This window comes from Lutra lutra, chromosome 1 (genome assembly GCF_902655055.1).
Source record: "Lutra lutra chromosome 1, mLutLut1.2, whole genome shotgun sequence".
NCBI classification, from domain to species: domain Eukaryota; kingdom Metazoa; phylum Chordata; class Mammalia; order Carnivora; family Mustelidae; genus Lutra; species Lutra lutra.
Genome location: NC_062278.1, coordinates 15,356,372 through 15,369,590, shown reverse-complemented (window position 1 = coordinate 15,369,590; position 13,219 = coordinate 15,356,372). Strand labels below are relative to the sequence as shown.

At 37.7% G+C, this 13,219-nt stretch overlaps 1 protein-coding gene across 3 annotated transcripts in view; it reads right to left on the bottom strand.

Annotated features, from left to right (window-relative positions):
- The window catches only part of GRIK1 (glutamate ionotropic receptor kainate type subunit 1), a 395,219-nt gene that overhangs the window by 22,751 nt on the left and 359,249 nt on the right, over positions 1–13,219 (bottom strand). For all 3 annotated transcript variants that reach the window (XM_047721195.1, XM_047721204.1, XM_047721214.1), the window contains 2 exons: positions 12,781–12,998; positions 108–333 (listed from right to left, as the gene is read on the bottom strand). In XM_047721195.1, the coding sequence (XP_047577151.1) occupies positions 108–333; positions 12,781–12,998 (444 nt within the window). The remainder of the gene's footprint in view (positions 1–107; positions 334–12,780; positions 12,999–13,219) is intronic.

Genomic DNA, 13,219 nt, shown 5'->3' with positions numbered 1-13,219 from the left:
GTAGAACTTCTCAGAATGTGGAGTAGATATCTCTGAGTTTACTCCCTTCTATCCTTCATAATTGACATTGCCCATCTCAGTCTTGGCTCACGTCTTGCCTCTCTTACCGATAGGTGTTCCCACTCCGTAACCTTTGGAGTCAATGAGGCCCCCAATCTGAGTGAGGTTGCAGTTTCTCTGTGTCACATACTCAATGCTGGTGGACTCCATCAGCAGGGCGTAGTCAGTGGTGAGTACTCGCTGGATTCCTTCATCACTATTTTTAACCAGGGCAGTCTGTTGCCTGCTGCTCATAAAAGCCCACATCTTCTCATAGGTGGATATCTTTGATTTCTGCAGGGAAAGAAAGAACACCCACCAGCAGAGGAGTGCTGAGAAAATGCGTCCTAAAGCTACTCAAGATCCCAGTGGTTCAAATAGTATAGAGAGTCTCTCTTTTCAGGTAGAGAACCAGTATGGTGGATCCCTGGACTTCAGTTTGGTAGTTGAGAAGAGGCCAATTACTACAGGAAAACACTGGAAGTTCTGAGGCAGCTATGGAGGAAAAGGAGGAGATCTTGACAATTAACGGTATAAGATATTGGCTCAAAGTCCTTATGTTGCTTTCTGTTAGGGAAGAAAGAACACTGGTATCTATGACAGCATTTACCTAATGGACTGTGGTCACTAAGAACAAATCCTCAAGGCATACTGGGCCAAGGAATGACTAGCTCACTCCAGGACTCTCTTCATTGACTCCATTCCCCTTCATCCCCTCAACTTCAGCAGGCACTGTTTTACTATCTTCTGGTATGTACATCTCTGGACCTGATACAGCATGCCTTTGCTGGGGGCAGCCCCGAGATAAATCACATGCTATTGCTGCTTTGTTTATGAAAGAACTTCCATTCGTTCGTATCTTTTCTGGAAAACTTAGAATAAAAATGTTCTTTTCAAGTTGAAATTCAGATCAGAAAATTCTTCATACTGTACTTATATGCTTTTTAATGTATATACTAAATTTTAATTGCAACTATATTTTAGAAAATGAGGGCTGAATATTTCATTTCAAAGTGTTCTATGATGTTGTCTTTCCCTATTCTTCAGCTTTTTGATAGATTCAATAATAAATCATAAATATGATGCTTATGATATCTGCATCTATACATTCCATTATCTCATTATCATACTTTCTTTGTTAAAGTATGCTGCCTTAGTTTTCATATTGCTTGGGTATGGATTTTCTATTCTTTTGAGTAATGATTTATGATTAGGCATTTTACATTTTACTCTGTAATTTCCATATTTTTCCATTTTTTTTCTGAATTTGTCTTCATTTGCATCAACACTCCCCTCCATTTATTTTGAAAATGAAAGACATTATGGAAATTACTGATAATTCTGAACTAATTCCTGCCCCCACACAGGAGACAGCTTCTTTGGCAGGCATCGGGTCTATCATCTTAGGAGTGCAGAGAAGCTTAAAACATGATTTGGGGCCATAAGCAATAAATGGAATACCTGTGGAATCAACTCTGGCTTGGTTATTCATTCTCAAGTGTTCCTGGGGGCTCAGTTAATTCCTAACTCTATTTAGGACCTGGGTTAATGCTGTAGGCTTTATGAGTTAAGGGAGGACAGATGGCTTTATTTTGGATTGTTAGGCATTTGAAGATCCCCCTGAGAAAGGTCTTGTGAGACAAACAACAATTCAATAAACAGTACCTTATAGATACTGGTATTTTATGGAACCCATTCTTTCATGATTAGGCCCCTGTGAATTACTCCTCAACCCCAGATATATCTGCAAATTGGAGCTCATGTGTCCATAACAAAGGCATGTTTTTTGGAATCAGGGTCAATGTCTCATTTGGTGTGTGATTTCAACCTCTAAGAGATGGATATTGCTAAATTTGTAATAAAAAACTACTTGGGGGCACCTGGGTGGCTCAGTGGATTAAGCCTCTGCCTTCGGCTCAGGTTATGATCCCAGCGTCCTGGGATCGAGCCCCGTATCGGGCTCTCTGCTCAGCAGGGAGCCTGCTTCCCCCTCTCTCTCTGCCTGCCTCTCTGCCTACTTGTGATCTCTCTCTGTCAAAGAAATAAATAAAGTCTTTAAAAAAAAAAAAAGAACTACTTGAAGGAGTACAGGGATGTCAGTCTGTCTTTTGGTAGTAAATGCACAGCTGGGAAAAATTTTCCTCCTTCAGGAAACTATGTTAAGTGAAATAGTTTTTTTAGAAGTATGAAATTTTAAAGTTGTCACAGACTTTAGAAATTTACTCATTCAAGCCACTGTTTTCACAGGGGAGGAAATTTTGGTATACAACTTTTGGAGACTTCATCAAAGTCACAGAACTAGTCAGTAGTGGAGCTAATACAGGACCCCAGGACTCCCAACATCTAATTCAATGCTCTTTCCACTGGACCATGATGATCTAGGGGAAGAGAATGTCCTTATTGCCAAATTTCCTCTGAGGTTGATTTTAATCTTATTTTCTCTGCCTATAACACTCTAACTTAAATTCACAGATTTATATTATTCCCTGAAGCAGTTTGCTATTTTGTATCATGTTAACACAAACTTAAGAGTCAGCCTCCACATTAAAAAGTCCCATGAAACATCCATTTTTAATCATGCTTAACTTTTATTAAAAATGAATGTTATAAATAGTTAGAAAACTGGATTTTTAGTTTAAGGAAGTTGAGGACAAAACAATGTAAATTATGAGTTCATTCATGGTAAATGGATGAGTGTGGGGAGTCCAGGACTTGAAGGACATGGAGGGAGATGAAAAGATTCAACTCAAAACCTACAAGCCTGTCATTGAGCCCCATCAGGTATGTTCTCAAATTATCTGATGTGGGGGGTTGTCTAATTTCTCAGTACATGAAAGACCTATCTATGGTCTTACTACATGTAGCTAGTGTGCGGCTTGTATAACATGTAGCTCACCAAGAGAACTCAACAGCCCTCAAAGTCATCTACACTCAAGGTATCCACCAATCATGTACCACAATATCTATGAACAAAAATTCTCAACTTCTACTCTCAATTTCTTTTCTTGTCTCATCACAGCTTGGTAACACCATTTCTCCCAAGTTGGCATGTTCTTCACAACACAACAGGCATAGTGATATTCTGTGGAGCTGGAGGTCATGGATTTAATTCAACCATATCTACTTCTTTCTTCTCAGGATAGAAGGTTGTTCCTGACCTGAACTTCCTATGGTGCCATAGGAGAAGTCTAGCTGTTATGGACTCCTTTGAAGTGTTGAGGGCAGAACTGGTTCTCAGTAAGAGAACTACCACTTGCTAGAGGACTTGGTCAAGTTGAAGATACAGGAAACAGTCTAAATTTCTTTGACCCCCTCTTGCCATTCTTTTTCTTTTTATTTTTTAAAGATTTTATTTATTTATTTGACAAAGAGAGAGATCACAAATAGGCAGAGAGTCAGGCAGAGAGAGAGGGGGAAGCAGGCTCTCTGCTCAGCAGGGATGCTGAGGCAGATGTGGGGCTTGATCCCAGGACCCTGAGATCATGACCTGAGCTGAGGGCAGTGGCTTAATCCACTGAGCCACCCAGGCACCCTCCCTCTTGCCATTCTTGATGGGGCTTAATGATGGTAAACAAAATGGATCATAGAATAGCACTCTTCGGTTTTCAGCTAAAATTCCCTTTCATTATTTAGAAATTTTGCTTTTGTGGGACACCATTGTATTCCACATTTAGAATTACAGACTATTTGAGAAGCTGAGGAGCATAGATATACAGAAAGACTCCCAAAATGTGGCTACAGAATAACTTTTTAACTATTAGAAATACCTCTGGGTGACTCAGCACCTTAGGACACAGTCCATTTTCCACCTTTGAAGCCTACAGAAAGAACTTCATGGTTAGAAGAGTTTCCCTTAAGGATTCTTTAACCCCTACATTCTATTCTCTGGACCAGCTCCTTCATTTCACTTATGCAAGTCCTAACTTTGGAGACATGCAGAAGGTCACATTTGGTTAGTGAAAGAGCCAGAACAGAATTAGGGTCTCTTTCCTCTTTACTTCTGAGTTCTGTCCATTGTCATGCCTTGTTCTGCAATGTTTATTTTTGTTAGGTCAAAAGTACTATTTTCGTAGTAGTTAGATTTATTTCTTTTTAACAGATTTTCCATTTTTAAGACACAAATCTTAGTAATTCTTAAATGAAACTATTTGAATGACAGATATTTTTGTGCTTCTAAATCTTCTGGAGTCTCCGCTTGCTACATAGTTTTAATAATATATATTTAAAAAATAGAAACAGTGAATGCCTCTTGTTTCAATGAATATGTCAGAGGTTACTTAGAATATTTGTAAAGGACTCTGAATTTCTGAGCAAAAGTACTTAAAACTGAAAAGTCTTATTTATTAAATCTGAAATTTTTTTTCCCCAAATACTGCAAGAGCATCAGGTTTAGATAATTTCATTTTGCCTGGTTAAACCTGATTATGTGGCTGTTCTGTTGCTGATGAAACACTGTTGGCAAAGATTAAGCATATTTTCATCTAAAATCTGTTATAAGGGAGTATTACGTATCTCTATTTGATGACCGTCATTTATTTCTCTTTTTTCCTATAGTGCATGCAAGTTAAATACTCACTGGAAAATGATTTACAATGTGTCTGTGTTCAGTTAAAAAGTACTTACTGAAAATAGTAATAATCACCAGAACATGCAGAGTTTACTGTTTGCCAAGTACTGTTCTAAGCACTTTGTGTGTATTAATTCATTTAATCTTCAGAGTGATCATTTGAGAAAGATGCCATTTTTATGCCTCTTTTATACGTGAGAAATCAGAATGCCACATGAGGAAATGATAAAGCTAGGATTTGATTCCAGAAATCTGGCTTCAGGCTCTGTGTTCTTAACCAACAAGGAATCAGCTATTTGTTTCAATACACCAAGCAACAAACTCATGGTTTGGCTAATGTTTAACAGCTAAATTCTCTAAAGAAACAACTTTAGTAAGTGGTGGTGCTATTTTTCTATGATAATCAGAACTGTTGCACCTCTTGTAGTCAACATCTAATATATGGCATAAAGTTAGGCAGATAACATACATAAAGTTAGACAGCTTACATTTGTCTACACAAAAAATTAGATTGTATTTTCAAAAGTGTCACAGTTGGAACTTAGAAGGAAGTGTGGATATTGTTCCTATTTTTTTCCTTTAATGGCATTTTATATTTCATATAATTCTGTTGTTTGCAGTTGCAGGGTTTCTGCTCTAAGGTGTAAAACAGGTGTAAATTCTGTAGCGTAAGAGAGTCTTAAGACCAATAGAACCTCCATTTTATACACATATCCCTCTAATATCTCCTTTGTACTCAGAAAAGCATGATTTATCACATTATTTCTTCAACCAGGTTATAGGGCTTCTACATTGGAAGTATATAATCTTATTACTTAGCATGAGCAATTGTGCAATTCTGCTTAAGACCAATATGTCTGAAGACTTTACTTATAGATCCATGTTTATATATGATTATTTATATATATACCCATAATCCCACATGCATACATACACACTGGGAATAAGTTATTCATATTTGATCTTTGTTGTCTTATCAAAAATGCTATTATGAATATGGTGAATATAGCCATATTGAACAAATAAAATGCCAAAATAGTTACATTTTAAAATCTTCTAATTACTTTTTCTTTAGATAAATCCTGATTTAAGATGAATCTTAAAAATCAGTTAGAGACCTGGAAATCATCTAGGTAGAAATCCAAGCTTTTGAAGCAGACACATCAGAGGTAATTTGCCTTTAAAATAATAATTTTAACTCATAATTTAAACATATTGTTTCATTAAATAATACATTCTCATGGAATTTTAAAAATATGATTTAATTTACAAAAATCCCTTTGAAAGAAGATCTCAGAAGAAAATATGCTTACAGTGAGGGCCTCTGTCTTTCAAATGTATGTAATATGATCATTGCAGCTGATTGTGCTCTTATCTTGAATTGATAGAATGTTATGACATTTGCAGAATCTTCCAGGTTTTAAAAATTCATATGCTCCCTTTAAAAAATTCCCTCAGTGAGATTTAAACACCTTTGCTAAACATTTTTCATGCTTTTCTCCTGTCTAGAGTTAAAGATTTGTCCATTACAGGCAATATACCAGGATTTGAAAAAGGCTAACTTTAATTGACCTCATGGATTTTTTTTCCCAAACAGATACATTTTTAACATATGGGGACTTAGCATTTTGGGTACTAGTGGTAAAATTAGCTGAATCTTTCAAACACAAGCTAATATCTTCTTATGCAGAGAAGTTTGAGAAATGTCTTTCATTTTGTGCTTCCTTGTATGACTATTTCTGTTTGAAATCTGTCTCCCCATAATGGCTCATTGCTTCAGTTCCATTGGTGTGGTGCTCAATAACTTCCTTGAAATGTCTTTGGTGTTGATGACAGCTCCTAACCACTCCCTGGAAGGAGATTATAAAGGTTAGAGAGTCCCTTATTCCCATAGCCAGTCCAAAGTCCCTAGACCATGAAAGCAAGAAATGACAAGCCTGTTATGATTTTTTTAAACCTATTTTATCCAAGTCTTTTTAGAGAGAATCATGATATAATCTGTGTAATCCTCTAGTTTGGGTCTGAGAGGACGTAATGTGTTACAAGGCAAGCTTCTACTGAGAAACATTTCTTACATGAGTATTTTCTGCCCTTCTGGCTCACAAGGACTTCTGTTCATACCACTTCCTGTCTGTACAAGACATGCTCCTAAACCACCTGTTGCCTTGTGTTTAACAGGTCTGTATGCATCTTTTCTCTTTATTGCACTTCAGGTCTTTAGCTTTGCACACAATTTTATACCTGTCTCCCTCCTACCTCTTACAATGCCAACCTCATGTGCAATGACTAGAGCTATGACTGGGGATCCTAGAAAACATATAAACTGAAATGAATCCTTCTGAACTACCTTACTCTGCTTCTCAGCTGAATTCTAAGGACAGCCTTACCATCTGGATGGCTATCTACCATCTGGAAATTGTTCCTCTGCAAACACCATGTATGTACCTAAGAAAGCTTCCAAAAACTAAGGTTTTTGTCTGGCCTCGCCTCTGAAGGTCTTTGAGATCTTGGGCACAGGCACTCTCTCTAAACTCCTCTGCCCATTAGCAGAAGGCACACCTTCCAGACATCACTGACAGTAAGAGAGTCGATCAAAGACCAACATAGAGTTTTTTTGCCTGTCCGTCTGTCTGTCTGTTTGTTTAAATTCACTGAGACTGAAAAGGTAGGAGTAATAGCTAGGGGTGAGTATTGAATGCTAATGGTGATGACGGTGGTGGAAATTATAATAATATCTGACTTCCTGATTGTTTACAATTTGCCAAGTGGTACTGTAAACACATAACCTATTTAGTCATTTATTCTTTAAAATAATCTTATGAATTAGCTATTATCCTCAATAAATAGAAAAGGAAATCAAGGTGTGCAGCTTAAAGAACTTGCCAAGGTCTAGGTAGCTAATAAGTGGTAAAGTCAGAATTTGAAGCTATGCTGTCTGGCTCTAGAGCAGGCACTCTGAAGCACTTCACCATAACTTTTAAATCATAGCCCCGCAACTAGTGTTAGGTGTATTTCCTGAGGAGATGGGCTGGTATCCTCAATCTCTGAACAATGGACCAGCACCATCATCCTGTTTGGATGCTGGTTTGCAAGGGGCATTGGAAAATCCTTCTTATTCAGGCCTCAAAATGTTCTTAGACTTTTTATGACAATGCTTTCTTCAACTGGAAAAAAAAAATGTGACTTGCCAAATTGTCATCATAAAACTAGAGTTTAGACTACTCCATTTATTCAGAAAGGTAATTAACAAATTACATCAAGGATAAAAAAGAGAGTTTTCACACTTTCCTAACTTTCTATGAGAGATGGAGAAACTAGTGTTTTTGTGCTCCATTATGAAAGGGGAAACTGCAGCTGGATGCCCTTGCTGTCAACTTACTTAAGTATAAAAGAGGAAATAGGTTATGTCAACCTTGGGAAGTTACACCCAAGCTGTGTCCACAGCTTGGCCATGAACTGACTGACCTTTGTACTTCCTACAATTCTGGTGGTGGTCTGAGGGGTTTGGGAGGTCATGGAAAATCTTTACTGTTCGTGCTTTTGGAAAAATAGAAAGAACTAAACAATTCTTCTGTAGACAGCTGAGAAACCAATATAGTTAATATCATAGTATTAATTAGTACTATTCTTAGTGGAAAATAAAAGGGAGTTTGTTGAAAATTTCTCATAAGTGAAGTGTCTTGAAGTTCTGAATTATTAAAACATTGACTTATAAAAAATTCCATTTACTAATTGACAGCCTGACAAGGAGAAATAAAAGATCCCCTGATATTTGGAGAATTTTCTCACACATCTTCAACAGTCCCTGGATGGTTGATAACAAATACCCTGTCTCTCTTTAACCTTGTCTTGGTAATTGGCCTAGTGGTAACTGAGGCCCTTTGACCAAATGGGTATTATATCATCCACAGTGCTTAAGACTTTAAGACTCAAAGTGCTGATGACCTTGAGAAAATCTGATGCTTAAAAAGCATCATTAGCCACGTGACCTTGGCCACAAAACCAAGAGTTGTTCCTTTTTATATGGACAATATCAAATTCTAGCTGTCCATCTAAAGCCTAGTGAATGCATGTGGAATTGAATTTGTGATTTAATCCTAGTTCTCTTGTGTAAATACAGTCCCTGATGACCAATGTAGTTGTTCTATGTTCAAATGACTCAGGGAAGGAAAACTGCTTCAGCCTCTCCTGTCCCAGACACATAGCACCTTGACCAGCACTTGCTTAATAAATGTCAATCTATTCCTTCGGCCTTACCTGAATTCACATGGTAGTACAATTTCACCTGAGCTACTTTAAAAAATTAAATTTTGTTGTTGTTGTTTTTCATGTTGAAAATAAAATAAACCAAACCTGAAACCTGGGGTTGTGTTGTCTGCAAAAATAGAAAAGTCTAGGGAAAAAAGCCAATGGATTTTGATTAAAATCTTAGTGAGCAACTTCTGGCTACACTTTTCAAAGAGGAACTTCTCTAAATGCTTATGACTCAGAGACCAGATAGGAGGGATTGGTGTATTTTGTGTCTTCATGGATTTGGATAATTTCTATAGTTCTTTTTTGCTATTTCCTATTCCATAGCTGTAAAAACAATTTAGAATCAACTTGAAAGCAAAGAGACAGATTTTTACCATTTGGATGTTGCCAAAGGGATGGAGATGTATATATGTATCCCTTCCCCCAGGAACAAAAGCACTTCAAGTTACACTGTGTGTAATAAGGAAATGCTTCTTATTAGAAGTTTCCTTGTGATTGAGCGGAGATGAGACCCATCTGAGCAAATGGCTGATGACCCAACAATGGGTCAGAATGTGCTAGGATAGACTGGGGGAAGGTGGTTTTCCTTATTCATTCAACAACCCAAGAGGATATTGTCTTTGATTAGGAGAAAGAGGGAGGGAAACCCGACGGCACAGCAGAGGTAAAATGATAATGAAGACCTGGCTCAGGACTGAGTTTTTTGACTATTAACTCCTGTCACTCAGTGACTCAAGGTGGAACTAACCTGAGAGCCAAAAGCCTGGAATGTTTCTTTCCCTTGTGGAATAATCCAGCTTAAAAACCCTGTGTATCCCTCTGAAGCTTTCTGACAGCTTGCCTCCCTCAAGGGGAAAACTAAATCGGATTTAGTCCTTGTTCTCTTTTTTGCAGGTAAATTCCTTCCTGATAAATAGGGTTGCCCGGCTGCAAGCTAACTTGTAAATTGAGGAACATGGAAACAGTATCTCTTCCTGTGTGGGTCTCTATTATCCCTCCTGCTGCAGTCGGAATGTGTCCCCCCTCACATTCATATGATAATCTTTAACCCACAAAGATGCTGATATTAGGAGGTGAGGACTTTGGGAAGTGTTTAAGTCATAAGGATGGAGGCTTTATGAGTGGGATTAGTGCCTTATAAAAGAGGCTTTAGAGAGATCCCTTGTCCCTTCCACCATGTGAGGGTATAATGAAGAGTCTGTGACCTGTAACAGGGACCTCACTTGACCATGCTGACACTCTGATCTCAGACTTCCAGCCCCCTGAAATGTGAGAAACACATATCTGTTTTTTATAAGCTACCGGGTCTGTAGTATTTCAGGATAGGAGTCAGAATGGAAATTTTTTAAATTTTTTTAATTAAATTTATTTAATTTTTCCCCTTTGTCCCTCCCTCCTCTGATGAATTCCGTCTGTCTTAGAATTCATTACTGGATTTGTTCATCTTTTGAAACATGTTCTCTGAGTGCCTACTATGTGCCAGGCATTGTTTTCAGTTCTGGGGATGTAATGGCAAACAAAACAGAGCAATTCTCTACCCTCAAGGAGCTTACCTTGTAGCACTCTGAAGTTTGGCTGAACCCTGGCTCTTCTATTGACAGCTTTGTAAGTATGGGTAAAGATACTTACTGAGCTGTGCCTCATTTTCTTCCGTATAAGAGGGTAATATTAGTCCTCGCCTCAACAGGTCTTTATAAGGATCAGATGGGATAATATATGTAGAGCATTTACAAACGGAGTGTGTGGCCATGAGCCAGGGTCCTCCGCATGCTGGTATTCTCATTGCTGTTAGTACAACCATCACGTTCTTTCTCCCTGAGATGCTTATTGACTCATCCTTTGCCTGGTGACCTGAGAAACCACTTTAATTCGTACCTCATTTTCAGGGCCAAGGAGCAAGCAGTTGCCCTCTCTGAAGAGGCCCAGGGAGCAGAAGTTGTGAGAGTGGCACATGACTGTTGTAGGGAAATACACTACCCAACATACTGCAATGGGTCCTGCTGGAAAAATGGGGACTGGTACCCTTGATATGCAAGAGATGTGAGCAGAAACAGATCAAAACGAGGCTAAGCGGTGCTTTGTGAATACACGGCCTGTTTGCACAGTAGCAAAGTCGGGTCTATCGCCTTTGCAACAGGCAGCCTCTCCCTCTTCTATATTTGTAGTATACATCCAGAAGGTAGCAGATTCTTCTCTGCCTCTACTTACCTGCTTCCTGATACTTTAAAACTTTTTGATGCTGGTAAAAGAGGTAAATCATTTCAGATATTTTTTCAGACATACCCAGTTCTACTTTGGCAGTGTCCGTTGGTCCTTTATGCCTTGCAGGTAACTTTTCTGGTTTCTGACAAGTATCATGATAGATTACTAGCTTGAGGTAACTTCTGTCTCTTCACACTATTGATTTTACAAAAATCCAGGCTTTCATAAACTTGGATAGCCATATATTTAATGTCACTTGTCCTTAAAACAACACTTGTCTAGGGAACAATCACCACACTTTATACAGTTACTAAATCAATGATGTATTTCTTAAAGCGAAAAGAATGTTTAAAATCATCTTTTTCTAACATAGGGGAAAAGCAAATCCTAACTCTTCATGTTACTCTGTTTTCAATAACCCTCTGGACTTTAAAACAGAGTAATTTTAAACAAAGTACTTAAAGCAAAGTAATTTTTATTTATTAATCATTATTAATTGATTAATAAAATTTACTGCGTAGGTAGTACCTATGTTTGTGAACAAATACTGGTGTACAAAGAAGTATTCCCATTTTTCCCACCCTTAGGTTTTTTAGTTCTAAATTAATATTCTTCCTCAGTTTTTGTCTACTCAATCTTGAGGTGACCACTTCGTTTTTGGTTAGCTAGGTATGCAACCTTGGCACAGGTGTATTTTTTAGAGTTTATTTTGGTTGCACAACTATTTTTCTTTTTTTTTTTTTTCTTCACATGAACAGTTAAAAGAAGGTTCTAATCCATCCCTGTCTAGCATCAATTTTGTGACTTTGAAAGATAATTTAGTTTCTGAAGATTTTGTTTTCTTCATTAGTAAACTGAAGGGTTGACCTTCATGATCTCTAAGGTGTTTTTGCTATCTCTACAATTCCCTGTATCTTTTGAAATCCATCCCCCCTAGCCCCGACTCCAGGGAGCTATTTATTGCATCTGGCATTTCATAATAAAAGTACTAAGGCTTATTCCATAAGCAAGGCAGAAATCAGTTGCACTACTCTAAGTAAGTAATTAAAAAGACTTGAATAATGAAATATACTTGACAATAAAACTATATTGACTTTAACTTAATTCTCCTTTGGTGCTTTGGAAGGCACTCCTGGCTACTGGAAAGCTTCAGACCACTCTGGGGGCACTGTCCTCATTGGTGCAGATACAATATTTGACTGGCATCCCCAGGGATTTTTGTTGTTGTTGTTGTTCTAAATCTCCAAATAAATTCCAGTATCAACACATTGATTTATTATCTGCCTCTATCTCATTAAATACAGACCATAAAGAACAAAACAATGACATTCAAGTATTCTGTATTCTGATTATCAGAAATTCAGATTAAGGAATCTTTATTTTACGGGTTTCATGAATGAGTTATTCGTTAATGGGTGGTAGGACTACGTTCAGAAAACAGCTTTTTTTTTGTATAAAGGAAGAAAATACTGATCTGTGGATCTCAGTGTAATAAATTGGGGCTAGAGGGGGCAGAGAAATTGCTTTATGCTGACTGCTGAGGGTGCATGGGTTCCTTATAATGGGAGTGTGCTGTTATAAGTTTAATTAAAAAAACAAACAAAACCTCCCACATCTTTTTTTTCTTTCTTTCTTTTTTTTTCGAGAGACTCTTTTATTCCTCATTCCCCTCCTCTCTGTGTGAGAAAACCTTTGAGAATACATTGTCAGTTTCTTACCTTGAAGAAGGTCATTGTTGATCCATCTCTTACCGCCCCATATTCTATCTTGGTTTGCTTTGCCAGATCATCGGCTGAATCTATGGGGGATTCCATTCTCTCTACTGTCAGGAAGGCAGCCAGATTGGCAGTGTAGGATGAAATGATGATTAAGGTGAAAAACCACCATATCCCTCCAACTATTCTGGTCGATAGAGCTTTAGGCATCAGCTCTGATCCTGTGATGGCATCACCAGAGTAAGAGTGTTAAACAGAGTTAAGAGAAGAGGGAAGACTCATGATTTGACACTACTCTAGGGAGATAATGTGTTTTTATGTCATAAACATTATAAAACCATTAAGGACTCTTTTGTGTGTAGGTGAAATAGAAGTGTTTTTTTTGAAAATAGAGCAACATCTAAATGATCTTTTATCACTAATTGCAACTATTGCTTAAAAT